The sequence below is a fragment of the Triturus cristatus genome, chromosome 7 (assembly GCF_964204655.1).
Source record: "Triturus cristatus chromosome 7, aTriCri1.1, whole genome shotgun sequence".
In the NCBI taxonomy this organism is placed as follows: Eukaryota; Metazoa; Chordata; class Amphibia; order Caudata; family Salamandridae; genus Triturus; species Triturus cristatus.
Window position 1 is genome coordinate 491,459,563 of NC_140590.1, and position 21,666 is coordinate 491,481,228.

The window sequence follows — 21,666 nt, forward strand, 5'->3', positions numbered from 1 at the left end:
GGTTAGGGAGGCCCGAGAGGACTGACCAAACAGTCATTGCGCACTTAGGAGTGGGCAAACCACTCCTACTCTGCCCTAAGAGCAGAGCAGCCTCGCCCACCAACCCACCGGCAAAGCAGCAGGAAGCATAAAATGATAACGCAAAGTTATTATCATTTTATGTTTCTGCTATGGATGCCACACACTGCTTAAAAGCAGTAGGGCAACGCTCCTCCGCCATAGAGGAGGAGCCGCTACTGCCTAGAGGCCATTCCTTACCCTGAAGTCGTGGTTAAGTTTCAGGTTAAACTTATAAGGGAGAATCCTCAGAAGGTTTTGGCTGTGAAATCCCCGGCACAGTCTTTGTCCTGGGTGTGGGTTCCACTAAGGGCACTAGGGAAGGATCTTCTCAGTCATTCAATAACACAAACTATGAATTCTACTCACCCTGGATTACCAGTGTACCAGGGGACCCTCTTCTTACTCCATCCGATTATGTGCTTTCAATGTGTTTGACGCCGGAAGTGGTTGCTGGCTTGGGAGAGCCTCAGCTCTGTATTCTAGATGCGCCCACCGCTGTACCGTTCTATACCAGATGGCCTTACACCTGAAGGCAGGGTAGGCTAAACAGGTTGATTCCTCATGGTAAATAATCCAGAAGTGCACCACAATAGGTACTATAATTTGGAGGGGAGCTAGTTACATACTATTATCAAATGTCTGTTTGCCAACTGATAATCCAAACACTTACTGCTATAATACAGATATAAAACTATGTTTTTTTTCCAAATAGTACAAAAATACAATCTCATATATAATCATCAATATTGATATAAGAACCTTTCATTTAATAACCAAATTCTCTACTTGTAGTAGCAAGACAGCAAACACGTGTTTCTTTGTACATGAATAAATCACTACAAGCTGTATGGAGTAAATCGGAAAATGTGGTATATAAACTAATGCAAAATAGAAATCAAATTTACTATACAAAACATTGTAACTGACACCAGCGTGTCTAATTATTGGACTTAAATGAAAGCATCCAATTTCCAACAGAGGTATAATAAAATTCAAATTCAATGGACGTAACATTTAATTATGACTAACTTATATAACTAATGTATGCTGCAAAATATCTACCTATATTAACAATAATCCAAGCACCCACCAACACATGAGCCTAAATAATTGGCTCTCGTTATAATTTACGTTACGGCAATCTTAATTGTTTAACAAAGATTTTTGGAGAGTTGAAAATATCTATCCTAATTGCGGTTGTCTGGACAGCAAATACTAATTTGACCCAACCAAAAGGGTCTAACCATTGTAGGTAACATTTGTTGATTGAAAGGTTTCATTTTAATATTGACAGCCTTTTATAAAGCTCAGCAAGACAATATTTTTCTCCTTCGTCCGACTAGGGAGAGATCAAATCTCTTGGAAGCTCTCTCTCAAAAGAGCATGAAACCGTCCTATGTCATCCCGAGGTGAACTAGCCATAGGTGGATTAGGAAGGGATAAAAGTCATACCACGTATTCGCCCCAAGGAGAATCTGTGTTATCTCACTATCCTCCGGTTCGTTTACATCAGTGTAATCATCCTGTATCGTCGTCTCCCGACATTGGTCCCGTTTGTCATGTGTGTCATAAGAATATTGTTCAGGAAACACCTCAATAGGTCTTGGTCTGGTTACATCTGGCCAGTGCTAGAAACAGAATTCTTACTCCAACTATGTATCTTATCAACTTCCTGATATTTGACATGGAGTTGAGTGGAACTATACGTAGAGCCAAAAGGACTGTAGACTTTAGACTCTTCAACATCCAACAAGTGTGAGTGAAAAATTAGACATTACTAGGATAAGTGTGCTCCGGCATAATAGAAACTGGTATTCCCTTCTCAGGTAGAGACAACTTAATCTATTCGAAGAAAACAGAGAAAGGAGACCCAGAACACATTCACACTGAAGTAAGCATGGATTAATGTAGCACCATAAATTCGGGAGGACCACTCAAGAACAAGTACTGTGCAAAATGTAACACTTGTCTTAGAAACAAACGATCAAAGGTAGAGTCAAGACCACCAAGTGTGGACTCCAAAAATTGGAATAGAAGAGCAAGTGCATACATAATACCAAATGAAGGGAGCACTGCAAGGAAAGAGAGAGTGCATCTACACAAGATACATGTAAACTCGTTCTCAAATTGCAATTGTACACAAGACGAACAATCAAACACGTCAAAAAAGATACAAAAATCATATAAAAATGCACATATGTATACAGCACCGCTATATAGATATATCTACATACATACAATCATGTATTTGTAAATATCCCAATTAGAGCGAAGCCACCACCATGCTGACATCCAAAAAGAACTACCATGGAACTGAATAACCAGGAACAGAGTTCCAAATCAATTGGTAAGAGAAAGACAGACAACACCCCCTAACAAATAACCAGGATAGCTTAGCATTAAAAACAATGCCAGCCAATTTTGAGCTGTAATTGAGGCTGCAATGACTAGAATGCTGAAGAAAACCAGAGGAAAAAGAAAAAAAGAAAACAAGAATATCAAATGGCCCAAATAGGGCAAGTTGAAGCAAAAAGTCAATAATGGAAATTTCAGAAAATATATCTATTCTGCTTATATAACATTAAGACACGTCAGACAGACCATAAGGTGACTGGGAATTAGAGAAAAATATAAAATATTTAATGAGTAGAGATGTCAGAAAATGAATCAGGCCGTCACATGCAAAACATGCATTCCACCAAGCTACCTCCCCTACTCTACTGCAATAGGTGGTCAGTATCCCCAAAGGGAGAAAAACAAACAACGAAAAGCCAATCTACTGATAAAATACAAGCTAAGCAAGAGCTAAATTAACAGTGGAAGAAATAGCTGGGCCATCTGGGGTCTACAATCTGGTAAGACAGCTGGTCCCAACCAGCTCCCATTAGAACTTTACAGAAGTTTGGCGGACAAGGTCGCACCACACATGCTTAATATGTTACAGATACCCAGGAGGGACGGACGTATACCTGTGGACCAAAGACTGGACACTATAGTGGTAATACCTCAAAAAAGTCAAGCCTCCAGAGGACTGTAGCACCTACAGACCAATATTGTTACTGAACCTAGAAGCCAAGGTATTGGCGAAGGACTTTGCGACTAGGCTCTGAACAGTTCTCTCCACAGTGGTCCATTCTGACCAATCAGGCTTCATACCCCAAAGAAGCACCAGGTTAAAGTTGAGACGCCTGTACGGGGTACTACATATTCCTGGGGCTAAACAGAGACGAGGCTGTGTTACTTTCGCTGGATGTGCAAATGACATTTGACAGCACTGAGTGGCCGTACATGTTTGCTGCCTCAGAAAGGCTGGGTTTCGGCCCAAGCTTCTGTGCATGGGTTTAACTCCTCTATACGTACCCGTTGGCTAGAGTGTGGGTTATTGGGGTGGTGTCCTGCCCTTTGGCCCTAATCAAGAGCACGAGACGGGGTGTCTGGTGTCTCAGAATGATTTTCACTAGTGTTTGAACCTCTCGCGGCCTGGGTCCGTCAAGACCCACTAATATCAAGCATAAGGGGGACGGGGTGTGGGAAGAACGCAAATCTCTATATGTGGACAATATACTATTATACGCTACTCAGCCCCATCTTACGGTATTTATGTTGCTTCATATATTTAAATTATTTGTCAGTCACTCTGAGTACCAGATTAACTGGACTAAATGTCTCCTCTTCACAGGTAATACCTCTTACCATATGCAAAAGATCTCTTGAGCATGGAGCGCATCCTTCGAAAACAATAGGCACTAAACCCAGGTACGGTTCACAAAAGAAAACCTGCTCTTGACAGTGTTGAACAGGAAGAACACACTCGGGTGTGACCAATAGGTGAATAACAGTAAAGACCGTACCAGAAATTGGTCATTGGTAAGAAATCAAAGAACAATCTCCCTCACTCAACCTAGTAAGGCGGAAGAAACGAGGTAGACAAATAAATACAGAACTAAGGCTCCACACCACCTCTACTTTCACGGAACCGCTACAGAGCTGAATCAGCCTGTGCTACAAATAGATGAGTACCAAAGGTAATACCAACCAGTGCCTGTGGAACGGCCTTAGAGGTGCGCAACCAAGCATGGCGACGGAGCACTATAGAGGAGGCCATAGCCCTAGCGACTAAATCAGTGGTATCCATACCACAACGTATAAGAAGTTTGCCTGCCTACTGCCTTTCACATAGCAAGGGAGCAAGAGCGGCATGACTCTCCCTCCAGAATGGATGGCAATATATCTGCCTATGAATACCACAAAGCATGGGTGAAACAGGCAAGAACACAAGAAGTATTTGTGGACCTCAAGGCCAAAATGGCAGAGGCAAAACTGTGCCTGCCATAAGTATTCAGTTGTTTAGCCTCCCTATCTGTAGGGGTAGGTGAACAGAACCAATATTTTGTGAAGACAAAGCAGTCTGAACCACAAAGCTTTGAGGAGCAGGAATTTTCATAAGACAGGCCGGGTAATCAAGGGACTTACAAGGTCTATGAGAAATGGAATGCTCAATAGGAGGGCCGGTATCGGGTTCGGCCCAGGCCCCTAACAAGATGTCAGATAAAGCATCACAATAAGGAAGCACAGACTCTTCTTCGGACCGACTGTGGTGAAAAGGGTCCCTGGACACAGCCACAGATGGAAGTGGCATGTTTAAAACCTCTTTACGCCCCCAGATTAACTTTTTTTCTGCGGGTAGATTTACTTAATTTAATCCATTTAGTGCATTTTTAGAGCCATCAACGTTTATCTTTCTGATAACACCAAAACACCGGGAATGCTTTTGTCAATACCGTTACTTTACTTGTTGATGCTTTTGTTTATATTTTGGGAGCAACAACACAGTTATGCAGTCTTGGTAGTGTATTTTCAACAAAACAATATGTAATTGAATCTATGTACAGTGTTAAAAGAACAGAACATGTAAAACATTGAATTCATTCAACATATTCCTGATCAAATTGAACAGTCCTACTGTAATTCTAAAGGCGGGTCTCTAAAATTTCTACGACCTCTATACGTAGCATATGTCTAGGTCCAAAGTGAGGAGGTCAGGGAGAGCCTGTCAAATTTAGAAATGTCTAAGCTGTCTGAGTCTAGCTTATCCAAGAGTCATTTTGGTATTTTAAAAAAATTCAACAAAAGTGTTCCCTTGGCCTTAAAGTGGGGGGTGCCGACACCTTTCGACCTTCGTGTGGGGACCAAGAGGATTTTCGGAAGGTTTTTCTCAGGGCTGGGGAATTCAGTGTAGGACTCTGTGGCGGGGAAAGATGCAAAATAGTTTGGCAGTGATTGACAAGTGATTAAAATTACATGGTTGAATCACAGGTTTTTACTGAGTTATAGGGGTTACCCATACTTGGTGCGTGTCATCGGTTGGCAGGAACTGAAGTCTTGCTGTGTGGCTTGTGGGACCTCTTTGGGGTCTTCTTCGGTTTCTTTGTACCATTTCTTCTCGAAATATTATTAAAGGGAGGGGGTCTGAATATAGGATTTTCACAAGAGCGTTTAAATTAATCTTTCGCAAGAGCGTTTAAGAAAGTATGCATAAGGTCAACAGACTTCACATGGGTGTTGGTCACATGCACGAGTGACTTATGGGGCGGGTGCCTGATATTTTCTGTTTTATGGAAGCCGAAATTACGTGCATATTTAGCGAGTTGTGCTCTTGGTGTGGCTTCAAGTTTGTTACTCCCGTTGTGCTCTCTTGCCTGTTTGTGTATTGGTACGTGCTGGTTTACCCATTGTGCGCGATAGCCTGTGCTCGGACATGCGTCTTCCCTCAGTGCCCTTTGATCTTATACGCGTCGCGTTACCTTGAAGTCGGCAGATCGAATTTCTTTTCTTCGGTCTTTTCGTCTCAGCGTCTCCACATGATTCGTCTTTCCGACAACATGTTGAATGGGCAGCCGGTTCCGGGTACAAGTCCTTGGGGCGTGCGTGTTATGACGTCATCACGTCTCATTGGAGGGGCATATTAAGTGTCTTGTTCTTTGGGCCTGACTATCGGGCTGCCGTGTCTGGTTTCCTGTCAAGGTAGTTGCGATTTCGCTTCTTACGTGGTTGTTATAGCAACTCTGACGCTGGCTGTCTTCATGGTAGAATGTGGTTGATCGATCTGATGTTTTCCTAGGATTCACATGATTGAGGCGAGAGGAGTGTCGCGGTGTCATTTGACAATCTATGGTTCGGTTTCTTAGGGGAATGGAGGGAAATTGAGGTAAATGGAAAAAATCTCGTTCACCTTAGGCAAGACGCTTTGGCTCGTGTGGTTTTTGAACGAGTGTTTTTTGTTGGAAGCTTTGCATGGGTTCCGTCGGCTGCTTCACCGTCTGTCTTGTATCAGAATCTTTGATTATTGGTGCAATTGTGTGTTGTTAGGAAAGTGAGGGCTTCGAGTCTTCTCAGGGACATGAAAGGGAATTGGTGTTGGAGATCACTGTTGTTTAAACACAGTTGTCGGGCATAGTTTAACTTTCGGAACTGGAGGTGGTTTAACAGCAATGCATGATTTCTGTCATTTCATTCAAGCCGTGGTCGGTTGTCCCCAATTTTAATATTAATTTTGCTTCAAAACGGGCCAGCAGCCTCTCTGTATCTTTGCCTTTGACATGTTTCAGGATGATCCATTTGATATCAGTCGGACCATGATTCTTCCGAAGGCAGTGTTCCACCATTGGAGCATTCAGCACTTTGCATTTTAGTCTGGATTTGTGCTGCGTGATCCGTTTCTTTACTTATTGGGTTGACTTGCCGACATACGCCAACTTGCAGGGACACATAATGCAGTATATAACGTTTGACGTGTTGCAATTGGTAAACTCATTATGGTGAATACTTTTGTATCCATAGTTGAAGATACTTCCTTCTACAGTGCTTGAGCATAGGTTACAGTTCCCACATTTGTGATGTTCTAATACCGGTGGAAGGGCCAACATTGACTGTAGCGTGGGCCGACGTCTTTATCTGTGTGTTTGCCTGTACTAGGTGGTCTCTAATGCTCTTGTTTTTCTTCAGGGCGAAGACTGGAAGGTCTTTAAAGATCTCAATTCCTCTTGCTGTGTTCCAATTCTTTTTTACGATTTTCTTTATCTCGTTTGTCATTGTTGAAAATGTTGTCACACAGACCAGTGGTGTTTCTTTAGATCGGTCTTTGGGAGTTAAGAGTGCCACCCTTGGCGTGTACCAGGCCCTCTTCATCGCCAGTTTCGTTAGCTTTCGTGGGTAGTTTCTCTCAACTAATTTTTCAAGTAGTATTTTTGCATTTTCGAAATAGTCTTTCTTCGAGCAGTTACGCCTAATTCTCAAGAATTGACTGAAGGGCAGATTTTCTTTCAAATTGTGTTGGTGGAAACTGGAGAAATGTAAAAGGGTGTTCCTGTCTGTTTCCTTTGTGTAAAGTGTGGTGTAGATGGTACCTTCGTCATGTCTTATCATGAGAGCCAGAAAATTGATTCTCTCATTACTGGCACTCATCGTGAACTGAATGTTGGGGCTTCTTTGATTTTGCCATACTTTAAAACCTTCAAGTGTTTCTAGCTCACCCCTCCATAGCATCACCACATCGTCTATGTACCTGCGCCACATAATTACGTGGCCTTCATATGGATTATGATTGCATATCCACTGATCTTCATAGAATGCCAAACATAACTGCCATTTCTGGGACGAATGGACAACCCATCGCGGTACCTTTTATTTGTAAATATTGTTCATCGTTGAATTGAAAAAAATTATACTTCAAGCATATTGCAGCAATTTTCACCAAATACTCTGTGGGGATATTGTGTGGTCTTGAAATTTTTTCCAAGAAGTAGTGCAGCGTTTCCAAGCCAGATTCTTGCGGAATATTGGTATAAAGGCTTACAATATCTAGGGTAACTAGAAGTTTTAGAATTACAGTAGGACTGTCCAATTTGATCATGAATATTTTGAATGACTTCAATGTTTTACATGTTCTGTTCTTTTAACACTGTACATAGATTCAATTGCATATTGTTTTGTTGAAAATTCACTACCAAGACTACATAACTGTTGTCGCTGCCAAAATATAAACAAAAGCATCAACAAGGAAAGTAACGGTATTGACAACACCAAGACACCGGGAATGCTTTTATCAAAAAAGAGCGACCCCTCTGACACCTTAGAGGGCTGTGACACTCGCGTCTCTAACAGCTTTCTCCGCCGCTCCTTAAATGCCTTTGGTCGAAGCAGTTGACAGGAGTCACACAAAACCGAATCATGGTGCTCACCCAGGCACCACATTCAGATGGGGTGGCGGTCAGTGGCCGACATCTGCCGACCACAGGATCCGCAAGCCATAAAACTAGAGGACATGAAAAAGGCACATTGTTTTCCTAGATGAAAAGCAGTCAAAGCGGCCAACACAGCCAGAGGTACCGCTTCACCAGATCCTCATGGAAGTGTGGAAAAAAAGAAACTGATGTCAGCGTATCGGACGGGGACATCACTGACATGGTCAACGTCGATATGGAGTCACACGACGCCACTTACCAATGCACAGAGGTGCTGCTGTAATATTACCAGATCCAGTCTAGCGCCCGGGGAGAACTCAAAAGTTAAGGAATCTGCTGCTAGATGTCTTAATCAGATGTTGCCATCTGTGTTCTCATAGACGGCTTATTCAACTTCATGTTTCGCTGACTAGGTGCTTGTCTAGGTCTTTTTTTACCTCAGAACTGGATACCACCTTTAACAAAGGTGTGGAAGGCTCAGGCTTGGTTTTTTCTGACCTCCCTGGAGAAGATGGTTCTGTTTTCCTTTCATGTTTATCTACCTCTGAAGAAAGGCTCCAATTCAAAGGCCTCTTTTCTGGGCTCAGGCATTTTGCATTTTCTTACGATGAGTAAATGGGACCTCCCCTTCACCTCCAGAAGATGGATTTGCCTTTGACTTCTTAATCTGGTGCCAAAGCATGAACCTGCCCTCTATGTTATTCAGAGTTTTAGCTGAGAAGGTACAGCAGTCCTTTGGTGTATGGCGAGGATGAAGACACTAGAGGCATTCTTTGAGGGGGTCCTCAAAGCAGAGCTTGAGCCTACCACAAGTTCAACAATGTCTGAAAAGTCCTTTTTTAAGATGCCTCTAACATTGTTTTCTGTCAAATGTAATATATTGAGATGATGTCTTGCAGTTATAGCCAGATTAAATCCACGCATAGGTCAAAATGTGACCAAAAACAGCTATGAAGAAGATAAGCTGAGCAGAGTTCAGAAAGATTCTACACCTGTCGTGCAGTAAGAAATTTGAGGTATGGCAGCCCTTGAGAGAAAGCGCCCTTCAAGAGCTGATTCCAGATTCGCTGAAGTTTGGTTCTTATTAGAATGATGTGAATTGGTTAACAATGTCACTTGTTCAAGCTTGCTGTGCAATGCTTTCTTTTATACTGCTGGTTATAAATTACTGTGCAACTCCCACTTGGATAACAAGGAAGATTCAAGCATGTAAATCTGTGAAAGATTGACTTGAGAACAGGGCATTCACCCTGCCGGGCCCTAAGAATAAATGCACAATAAAGGAGAAATGTATCAAGCTAGCAGTAATCACTAAGAAGCAGAGATTCTAAACTTGAATAGCCATCTTCTCTCTCTGGTCTTGTTTAGCAATGAGGACCTTGTCTTTAAGTCTAGTCAGTACATTTTTACATGATCTTTATATCCAGTCCTCACCCCAGTAGTCCATGTCAGTACATTATCATACTTTTAGATTATAAAGTAACAATGCATTTCAGTACAACACTTCTGGTACTTATCTGAGTAGATCATGCCAGTGTATTATTTTCAATGTAGTAGTTTGTATTTCATAGCTCATATCTTACACCCGCGAGGTTACATCGTATGTACCCCCTACATCCAGATGAGTGCCCAAAATACAATATAGAACAGTCCAGTTATTTGCATACGGTCTGGACTTGCCCGAGGTAGTGCCATAAAGGGCAGAGGTTGTAGATAAAGTTAACTGGCAAAAAGGCGAATTGCTTTCATTGAATGGCAAAAGCGGGGCCTACAGTGTTTGTATGGCTGAGGGACGCTGAGAAATTGGCAGTGGCAGAAGAACGTAGAATGAGGGATGCGAGAACTGATGAGGTAGAAGATGGTTGTATGGTATGTGATGACGTGCTGCTTAGATTTAGAAGGAGAGGAACTGTTCCGGAGAGAGAGGGGTCAACGAAACAGAGATCGATAGGAGCTGGGGGCGGGGGGGGGGGGGGGGGTTGGGGGGGGGTTGTTTGAGGCATCAGAAAAGGACTGGGAAATGGGTACTGCAATAAGATAAACCCTCGTGGAGATGCTATCTTGCAAAAGTAGACTTCTATTACTATGGACTTCTGGTATTACTATGGACTTCTCTCCGGGACTGTTCATTTGTTGCAAGGGGCAGGGGTTGCCTCTATTTTTTGCATTTATGAATGAACAACACAATAAATGAATATATTTAAAAAAGATTAAATAAATTGTAGTAGTTTGTATAGCAACACATTTAGTGCAAGTTTTGAAACTTATTTCACTCTTATTGGAGCTCTTCCGAAGAGTGCAGCAATGCCGGTTTGAAAGCAACAGGAATAGCACTGTGCATGTGTACCCAGAGGAAACCATACAACATGCAGAAAGATCATCCTGTGAGATCACTTAACCAAGTGACCTGTAATTAACTACTTATAAGTGCAGTTCGTTACTTCATTAGCCTTGTGCATCCATCTACTTTTAAGTACTGAGGGTCTTGTAGTTCAATATAATTCAGTATACGGTTATTCAACTGTATCGTCTTAATAGCCAGTATTTGGCTCACAAGGCCAGGAGATAGATGTCCCATTGCAAGGGTTGGTTCTGTGCTCGGTTTTGCATTCTATCCGTCAGCCCTACCATCCTCTCAGTTTTACTCCACCCACTCCTTGGTTCTGAAACATTGACTTTGAAACTGAAGTTCAATCAAACACAGAAGAAACTCACTGAGTGATTCATTCAGGAAACCAGAACTCTGAGGAGAAGCAGGAAAAGAAACACATGCACATTCTATCTGTACGCGCAATCAGCACAAACAATAAGATACTACCGTACAAAAATAAATTAAAATCAAGAAACTACAAGTATACTAGAAGCTTAAGGATTATGGTACTTACCCAGTAAGCATCTTCTCGTTCCATTTGGTGCTGTAGATTCACTTGCTCTGCATACTCCTGCAATCTGGTGTTGGGGTCAGAATGTTGTAACTTGTTTTTCTTAGAAGTGTTTCGAGTTATGAGTAATTAGGGACGACTCCTCTAGTAGAGAATGTGCATGGGCACCAAATAGGTATTGAGTGGAAGGTATGATAGTATAGTGACCATGCATATTGTATAAATAATCATATATATATATGAAGCAAACACTGACTTTTTTGGAGGCAGGTGGGCGCATGTGAATCTACACCACTACATGAGACTAGCAGATGCTTACAGGTTTAGTAACAAACCTTTCCTAGCATGAGGAGCTGTAGTACAAAGCAGTATTCCCCTGAGCGATGGCTAGCTGGTGGATGGTGCAAAGATCTGAAACAGAGTCATAGGACACTATGACCAACTCTAGCCTGTTGACTTACAAGAATATCCACACAATAGTGTTTTGTGAAGGTGTGTGACGTTGACCATGTAGCAGCTTTATAAATGTCAGCTATGGTTGTGGTTTGCAGGTGGAGTGAGCTTTGGGGAACACAGGTAGTGTCCTTTTGGCTTTAAGTTAGCAGGTTTGGATGTATTTGACGATCCCACAAGGGTCTTTGATATGGAGTGACCTTTAGGAGTGTGTGTAAAAGCAACAAAAAGCTGTTGCGTTTTATAGATAGCCTTAGTCCCATCTATGTAGGACATTAAAACCCGCTTGACGTCAAGTACATAGTGTGCTCTTTCTGCTACAGAGTCAGACTGGAGGAAGAAGACTGGGAGATGGTCCGGTTAAGGAGAAAATGGGAAAGGCCCTTTTTAGGTAAACATTTGAAGTTGGTTCTAAAGACAACCCTGTCCTTAAGGACCTGGAAAAAAGGCTCTTGCAGTGTGAGGGTCTGTAGCTCACTAGTACACCTACAGGACATAATGGCTACTATGAAGGAAACCTTTAAGGAGAGGCACTGTAAAAGCAGAGAGTGTAGCAGTTCGAAAGGAAAGCCTATGAGTCTGGTGAGGACAACATTGAGGTTCCAGAATGGGACAGGTGGCACCCTGGGTGGGATGTCCCATTTAACGCCTTCCAGGAAAGCTTTAATGACCAGGATCTTGAACAGTGAGGAGCATTCCCTGTTCTGCATACATGTGGCAACAGCAGCTGGGTGTAACCAAATGGTCTTGGACCATTGAAATAAGAGGATCTAATCAGTCAAGAGGAAGTGCACAAACCTCTTTCGTTTAGCAGCATAGAAAATGCAACTTGTGGATCTAGGGGCTTCCTTAAGTAGGTCCGTACACTCGAGGCAAATTAAGATAACTAAACTATAGGACCTCAGGAGCCAGATCGATAGGTTGAGCTGCCGGGGTCCAGGTGTTTTACCATATCTTGGTTCTGTGTAAGACGGTCCAGCCTGTTTGGGAGCTTCTTGTGTGGACCAATGAGCAACTCTAAAAAGGTTGAGAACCATGGTTGTCTGGCCTGCCTGGGAGCCACAAGGATGAGCATGAGGGATATTTGCGGCAGTTTTCTCACCATGTACGGTATAGGTAGGATAGGAGGAAAAGTGTAAGCAATGATCCCTGACCAGTTCATTCACACAGCACTGCCCATAGAGGGTGGTGTGGAACCTAGATGCGAAGTTAGGCATTTTAAGTTCTCACAAGTGCCAAAGAGGGGCATATTTGGGACGATGAAGGTAAAGAAGTAAGAATTGTGGGTTTTCACTTGTGGTCTTGGTGCTGCATCCTGCTGAGCCGGTCTGCAAACTCACTGTCCACATCTGGGAAATGCCCCCATTGATTAATCATCCAATGGCAAATTCGCTATACTAGTCCTGACAGCCGAGGAATGCGTGTGCCACCTTTCTTTTGCAGGTAAATATGGCGATCATGCTGTCCATCAGCACCAGGACTACTTTGTCCTGAATGCCTTGGAGAAAAGCTTTGAGGCAAAAATTTCCAGATCGCTGATGTGAAGATCAGTTGATGAGGAGGCCACTGACCTAGGACTGTCATGTTTTGGAGTACATTCCCTCCTCCTCCCCACCCCGGCAATTGATACATCAGTGGTAATGGTTACTAGTGGAACTAGATCTGCGAAGGACTGCCCCGCAACAGGTTGTTGCTGTTCCACCACTGCAGACAGCGATGGGTGTGGACCCTTATTAACACTAGATCTTCCAAATGGCCCTCTGCTTGTGATCACTGTGCTAGCAGGCACTCTTGTAACAGACTGGAGTCTTGTGTGAAGGACGATGACTCTATATGAGGACATCATGCCGAGGAGGGCTCATCAGTGTTCAAACTGTGAGAGGATGGAGTGGCTAAAAAAAAAAAAAAAAAAAAAAAGAGGCCGTTGATGCTGTAATGCAGCCACCAATCGGTTGGGTAGGGTTTGGCAGAGGCTGTGTTTAGGAGTGACCCCAAGAAAAGTGGACATGAAGTGGCTGAAGGTGGGATTTAGAGTTATTAACTATAAACCCCAAACTGGAGCAGAGAGATGATAGCTTGGGTGTGGGCTGGGAACTCCTCTGTTTCCTTGCTCTTTTGGTCAGCCAGTTGCCTCAGCAGTGGATGATTTGAGGCACCACCCCCTTTCCAAGATGAACAGCTACCACCACATGGTATTTGGTGAAAACACTTGGGGCTGTGGTTGCTGCGAAGGGCAACACCTTGAACTGGTAGTGCTGACCGCTAATGAAGCATAAGTAGCGTTGATGGATGGGATGTAAAAGTAGGCGTCCTTCAGGTCTTGTGTGACTATGAAGTCCCCTTGCTGCAGCAGATGGAGGACATCCTGCATAGTGGCCATGTGGCAAGGTTACAAATGATGTATCTTTTGAGAGGCCTGAGATCAAGGATTGACGTGAGTGAGCTATCGAGGAGTATAAGGCTTTGCTCCGGGGCTGCGGGCACTGGCACTATGGTTAGATGTTTGGTGGGGTTAGGTTGAGCTCAAGCCAGTAGATATGTTGGACGGTAGTTAGAACCCACCAGTCTGTGGTAATTTCCACCTAGTGGAGAAGAAATCCTTAGAGCTTCCCCAGACAGGTGTTGTGTTAATGGGGGGGCGGTGGAAGAAAGGTAGTCTGGAGCAAGAGGGGAATGATTGCAGGACAAGTCAATATATATGGAGGTAGAGTTATTACTTCTGAAAGTGCTGCAAGTGCAATCCCCTACCTCCCTGTTGGAGACAGGACTGCTGCTGTTATTGGCATGACTGGCATGTCAGGGGAGGTAGGTTTGTACCCACCCCTTGCCTGCTGCTTCCAACAAGAGCCCCTGATTAGTGGTACTTGAAGGGCACCCGTTGCTTTGGCAATGACTGTGCTTAACTTTTACAACATCATATCAACCAAAGAGGTGCTCTCCGTCAAAGGGCAAGATAATGTGATGTTGCTGGACTTCTTGCTCAAATCCAGAAATACGCCCAAGGAATTGGTCATGCACCAGTGTGTGGCAGCATCAACGACCACCCTTTTGCCAGCCACATCAATGCGCTTGCCCTCCTTATCAGGCAGTCAGTGTCACCCACGGCTTGTGCTGCTGCTCTTTTGGGCAGTGAAAACCACCAGGAAGTCTCGTGGAACATTACCTCGGATATAGAGAGGAGTGGATGGTGCAGGTTTGAACGTTCTCAGTCCAGTTTGTTACCACCTGGGATATCACAGGCTCACTGAAAAAGTGAGCCTGTCACTTCACCGTACCCTTCACCATAGGGAGAAAGTGGCGGGAATGCCCTGTTCTGGATAGCGTCTCCACCAGGAAGTCCTCATCCTCTGAGGTGATGTGCACATCTATCTTTAGTAAGTAGACAAGTGCATGCAGGATGACACCGTGGTATGCAGTCATATTGTCTGGTGGGAACCACTAAAAGGGGCTCCAGGTCAGGGTCTCTTAGGGGCTCCACATCACAGACTCCCTAAAGTCCTCTGCTGGACAGTAGGAACTAAAGCTGCCTGAATCAGAACAAGACTCCAGTGACCCATGATGAGAAGTCAGAGGAGGTGAGGGAGGAGGTGGAAGTAGTGAAGGTGAGGTGGTGGAGGAGAGAGTGGTGAAGGTGGAGGCGAGAGTGGTGAAGGTGGAGGAGGAGGAGGAGGAAGAGGGCTAGCAGCCTGGTCCTTTGTACACTACTTCAAAAGCACGGTCAGCACAGAAATCAGCAACTGCTGTAGAGGAGTGTCCAGCTGTGGAGTGTCCTCAGAGGGAAGTCTCTGTTTTTTCTGCAGACCTCTTGCCAGTGCGTGGTTGAATGAGGATGCCTCCCTGCCTGCCAGCTTCTCAAGCATGGGCCTTTCTTTGGAGTCTGCTGTGGATAGTGTTGGAGCCATGCAGATTTCAGCACCAATGAAGTTGTCGGCTTGCATCTTCGGTAAAATCAAAGTATTGGGCATGGGCTGCTCCTGCAGCTGGGCTCACCTCGCGGCTCAGGCAAAAGCCGAAATACATCCATCATCAAAGTTTGCCTGGAGAAAGGGGAGCCCACACAAGGCAAACTTTGATGATGGATGTATTGCGGCTTTTGCCTGAGCCGCGAGGTGAGCCCAGCTGCAGGAGCAGCCCATGCTGCAGCGCCAACCGACGAGGCAGCTAAGGGGCAAGAGGGGCTTGTGGTGACATTAACGGAGGTGTTTGAACAAGCGGAACTGGCTCCACAACCCACTTGGGCAATACTTTGATTTTACCGAAGATGCAACCGGCAACTCACTGCAGAAAAACTTAGCACTACACAGACCATCAGGCCACACGTTTGTGGCCACGCCCACTGAGGCGAAGAAATCATTTAAAGTGTGCCATTCATGCCGGAGGTATCCTGCGCTAGTCCGTTTTCCTTTGACAAAGTGCGGTTGAAGCACGAAACGCGTCAGGACTGGACTTTACCGCGTGAAGCGGTTCGCTGTTCTTCCACTGCAATCTCCACACAATAAAGCAGCCAAATACTTACCTTCTTGTGTGGGCTCCCCTTTCTCCAGGCAAACTTTGATGATGGATGTATTGCGGCTTTTGCCTGAGCCGCGAGGTGAGCCCAGCTGCAGGAGCAGCCCATGCTGCAGCGCCAACCGACGAGGCAGCTAAGGGGCAAGAGGGGCTTGTGGTGACATTAACGGAGGTGTTTGAACAAGCGGAACTGGCTCCACAACCCACTTGGGCAATACTTTGATTTTACCGAAGATGCAACCGGCAACTCACTGCAGAAAAACTTAGCACTACACAGACCATCAGGCCACACGTTTGTGGCCACGCCCACTGAGGCGAAGAAATCATTTAAAGTGTGCCATTCATGCCGGAGGTATCCTGCGCTAGTCCGTTTTCCTTTGACAAAGTGCGGTTGAAGCACGAAACGCGTCAGGACTGGACTTTACCGCGTGAAGCGGTTCGCTGTTCTTCCACTGCAATCTCCACACAATAAAGCAGCCAAATACTTACCTTCTTGTGTGGGCTCCCCTTTCTCCAGGCAAACTTTGATGATGGATATATATATATATATATATATATATCAGAACATCGGTAGACCAATAAGCAGCCACAAGGCCAGCGAAATCAGCAGCTTTCCCCTTGCCTGCCGCGTTTCAAGTGATTCTCTTCATCAGAGGCTTGGAAAGTTTGCGCTTAGGCGGGCAAAAAACTTCCAAGCCTCTGCCTCTGATGAAGAGAATCACTCGAAACGAGTCAGGCGAGGGGAAAGCTGCTGATTTCGCTGGCTCTGGGTGCGATGCCATACCTCTAACAAAGGCTGGTAACCTGTTCGTTGGTCTTGTGTGCTGCTTATTGGGATACCGATATTTTGGAATATATATCTCGTTATGGCAGTCATGGTGGCAGAGAAGGCTGAATAAAGATAAAAAAAAGCACACTATTGGCAGTCCGTTCTTTTCTGTGGAAAGGGAGATGCTCACAAACGAAAGAATTGGTGATATAGATATATATATAAATAATATATATATATATATATATATATATATATAGATCCACATCTATACATATAGATCCATATCTATACATATACACACACACTTAGGCAAAATACAAATTTCAAGATATGCACTAAAATGTAGGATACAAAGTACTACAATACCATGAAGCGCTGACATGGCTACAGAGCCGGTGACAAGACAAAGATGTGGAAGACAAACTCCATTATGTTTAACTACAATTTCCACGATACAAAGCAACTAGAGAAAGAGCCAGCTTAATCCATGAAGGGCAACTGTATGCAATAACTGCTGGTTTGATGAAGTACATCCACATGCGCTTTCTGCATCCAAACTGTACTGAACCCTCCCCTACCTTATGCACATTTGTCATTCTTCCCCTACTGCTATACAGCTACCATTAAGTGACCGCTTTAACCATGCTATACCTAGTAGGCAGAAGTCATGCAATATAGTATGCCTCTTTCGCTGCAAAACCCTAATTGTCACTGGCACTTTATTTCCACAAGATGAAGAATTCTGATGCACAGGATTATTTAGAAGGTTACCTTCGACAATAAAGTTCCTCTCTCCTTGTAGGACTGTCTTGGTCATATTAGTGTTCAAACCTATATGTTGTGATACGTTCATGACAAACATCTGAAAATTACAGTAAATGAGAGGGAATGGTGTAGTTTCATGGACAGAAGCCTAGCCTGAGGTGACTTTTCCATTCACAAAAATATGTCATCATTTGTACAGTACTAAACTCAAACCTGCTGCAAGCGAAGCCTAGTCTTTCTGAGATTTGGAAAGCAGGACATAATTTGTTGCTGTGCTGCTCCTAGGCTACCAGTTTTCTTCTCAGTAACCATTATTAACTCCACTCAAAACATCTAATGATCCTCTTTGAAAGGAGAAAACTTTAAGAATTACAGTAACACAGACACGCACTAATGAAGAAAGAAATATTGCCTTTCACGGTTTGGTTCCACTCACCTCTTTGCTCGTTCTAAGTCATCATTAGCCTGTTCCAATTCTCTCACGTATTTGTGAAGCTGATCTTTAATGCCCTGTGTCTGAACGAGTTCATCTTCCAACATAGAAACCTGTTTGTAGCTCTGAGAGTACTGATGTTCAAGTTTCTCCTGAAAAATAAGAGGGCACCTAATAAAGTGATTATCCTCTAGAACTTCATTCACTTCTAAATAGGGGACAAGAACCAACAATCTACACCATCTTCTTATACCATCCGCAGTTTTATTTTAGTTGCCCAGTGTTTAAAAAAAAGGAAGCGGCGCAAGAAGCACCCACTTAATTGATCATTATAAGAAATCATTGCCAACAATAAACAAACTTCAATTTCCAGTCTTTTTCTTGGAAATCTTCCTATTGTCACAACCGATAAATGCATCAGGCACATGAGGTGAGGTCACACTCTTAAAGCAAAACAAAGGCATGAGGCTGCAATGTTATAATGAAGTGTTTTACTAGCTTTGGTACTGGGGAAATAAAATAGAAGTGTCTCACTTTGGTTAATTCGGAGATTTTGAAAGATGGGTGAAAGAATAAAATAGTCTGATAGAGTTGTACGCTCTAAAATAGTTTGACTGCAACCCTTGTTCTATGTAAAGTTCAATTAAAGGCAAGACTGAAAATAATTCAGTTTTAAACAGTTTCTGGAACAGCATATACTACATATCGGACCTCAAATTCAGGCTCAGGGCATTCCAGAGTATTCTGTAAAGCAGTGCTTCACAAATATTTTAAAACCAGGACCCAATTTTTAGAACTACATCCTACCCATCTAGCTTTAAGGAACTATCTTCCTCTACAGACTTGTGTGTCAAAACTGTATTTCCTTTGACTGGTTACTAGTGTGCTCCAATATTTCTTTTTCTGGTGTTTAGTGGGAGAAAACCTTTTGGTAAACGTCACAACATGTGGAGCATTCGTTAGTTTGAGAGCCATCACTCGGTTTAAAGACGTTGATTGGTGGAAGTAGGGACAACTTCTTCTCTTCCAAAAAAGGACACATAATTGAAAAGGCTTCTGGCTCACACTCCCTTAGGCCAGTTTTAGGGCATAAGGTGGAATGCTAGCAACTGGCACAACTGATTATGAAGCATTAGGAGGTACAGGCCTTGAAGACGCTGCAGGAAATACCCTCCAAGAAGGTGAAGTCTGATGGGTAGTGGAATAAGCCCTTGAGGACAATGTTGCAGAAAATGTCCAGGAGTAACAAGAGTCCATGTTGGAAAGGTGAAGGAGAGTCCACAAGTTTTATCACGGGGCGGCCTCTATGGCTGGAGTGTCTGTCCTCAGAAGAGTCGGAGGTCACCAGGAGACCTCTAGCTTTACATTTTTTGTCAAACATGTTTTTATTAGATTTGTACAAAGAACAGCATACGCCAATGCTAACAAGTCACCCCTCGCAGGGGGAACAATTAGTTCAACAAGACTGTGAGAAGCGAAGAACACTTAACGTTCCCTGTAAACCCAACCCCAAAAGCGCTGGTTAGCTAAAGAAGGGTTACAGTTTCTTACATATAGGGAGTGTGGGTGAATCATTTAAGAAAAGTCCGTGATAGCCAACATATCATCGTGCGTCCCATCTTTCTTTTGCGATGGAAAGCCTACTAGGGCCCTCATTCGGAGGAAGTCACTTGGATAGCGATCACACATGCAAGAATAGTCCCCAACCAGGGGGACACTAAATCAGAAAATAAGGAGAACCTTTCCCCCCTTCCCTCCCCAACAATGGTGGCGGCGGTGATCAAACAACAATTCTGCCTAAAGGCACGTATGTCACTTTATAATTGAAAAAGATGAAGAGCTCTAATGGATGAGGGGCATACAGCAGATGATAGACTCTGGGAGAGGAAGGCGACTAGGAGGCCCCACTTGAATGTAAAGTTCTTAAAATTGTCCCGGAAGATGTCCGACATTCTTTCCAGACTGAGTAATTTCCATAATCAGGAGTGGCAAAGGGAAATTGCTGGCGCCTCCTTTCTTTTCCAGGCGGCTGCCAGGGTCACCTTCGCCGCTCCTATACACAGTCACATCATTTTTTGTCTGCTCGGGTCTGATGCTCTAGCGCACGGTCCCGAAGTCCCAAGAGGACCCCTGCCATGGTGGTCGGGACAGGGTATCCTAGCATATCTTTGATGTGCGCAAGTATCTCTTCCCAGGTGGGGCGGATAGTCGGGCAGTCCCACCAAATGTGTTGGAAATCTCCCAACAATCCACATCCTCTCCAGCATGTCAGAGGCAGCGGGAAATATTTGCTTACGTCTAGAGGGATGGAGGTACCAGTCCATCATAGTCTTAAGATGGGCCTCCCGCAGTTCAGAGGAATGATTGAGTCGTGTAATATCTGTCAATAGGTGTTCCCATTCAACGTCGGAGATACCCCGTTGTAAGATTTCTTCCCACATCGTCATATAACGTGGTCTCGGGGAAGTTGTAGTGGTGAGAAGAAAATTGTATATAAACGAAATCATCCCCCTCATACTCGTGGTCTTAGTGAGGAGGGTTTCAAACTTCGTGAGAGGGTGGGTAGCCGCTTCACGTACTTACAGCGTAAGAGCCCAATGCATCAATTGGGTGTAATGGTATCGCTCCGTATCTCCTACACCATAATCTCGCTGGCAGTTAGTGAAGGTGAAGAGGTCAGAGTTGTGAAAAAGGTGGGTCAAAGCTAGGCAACCTGCCTCCCTCCAAGCATCGAAAGGTCCCTCCTGAATACCCGGTGAGAATGCTGGGTTAAAATGGAGTGGCGTGAATGGTGAAGGGAAAGAAGTCCATCTGTCGTCTCCCGCCACCGTGTCCCATACCTTCAGTGTGGTGCCTGCGGGTGTCGCAATGTAAGCATTCTTGGGTCTATCCTTTTTAGGGCACTAGGCCAGATCCAAGATAGTCCTCCCAGTCACACTGTGGCCCATATGTAGCCAATGTTTGTCGGATTCCCTTTTTGGCCATTCAACCAAAACTCTTAACTGTGCTGCTTTATAGTATAGCGGAATGTCTGGGAGGCCTAATCCACGCGGGAGCGCCGCAACAGTGAGAAGGAGAAACGGGCCCGTTCTCCTTGCCAAATGAAATGTAGGATCATAGTTTTAACTCGGCGGAAGAAGTCTCTCTCTGGTTCTATGGGCAAAGCCTGGAATAGATATAGGAGCTTAGGAAGGAGTGTCATTTTCACTGCTTGTATCCGTCCAAGCCACGATGAGAGGTTTCCACTTTGTGAGTTACATCTGGATACGAGTGAGAATGGGAGGAAAATTAGCTGCGTAGAGCCTTTCTACCTTTGGTGTCAACTGGACTCCCAGATATTGTATGGAGGAGGAGGCCCATGAGAGGGGGCTAAGATGTTGGAGCCTGCGTACTTCCGCCTGCGGTAATGCGAGGTTGAGAATATAGGATTTACTAAAATTTATTTTAAAGCCAGCAAATGATTCGTAATATTCAAGCTCCTTCTGCAAAGCTGGGAGAGATGCGGCCGGTTCGGATAGAGACAGGAGAACATCGTCCGCAAATAGGGAA

At 44.2% G+C, this 21,666-nt stretch overlaps 1 protein-coding gene across 3 annotated transcripts in view; it reads right to left on the reverse strand.

Moving 5' to 3' along the window:
* NDEL1 (nudE neurodevelopment protein 1 like 1) overlaps positions 1-21,666 on the reverse strand; it is a 399,246-nt gene that overhangs the window by 278,346 nt on the left and 99,234 nt on the right. For all 3 annotated transcript variants that reach the window (XM_085616844.1, XM_085616846.1, XM_085616845.1), the window contains one exon: positions 18,121-18,269. In XM_085616844.1, coding sequence (XP_085472970.1) covers positions 18,121-18,269 — 149 coding nt within the window. The remainder of the gene's footprint in view (positions 1-18,120; positions 18,270-21,666) is intronic.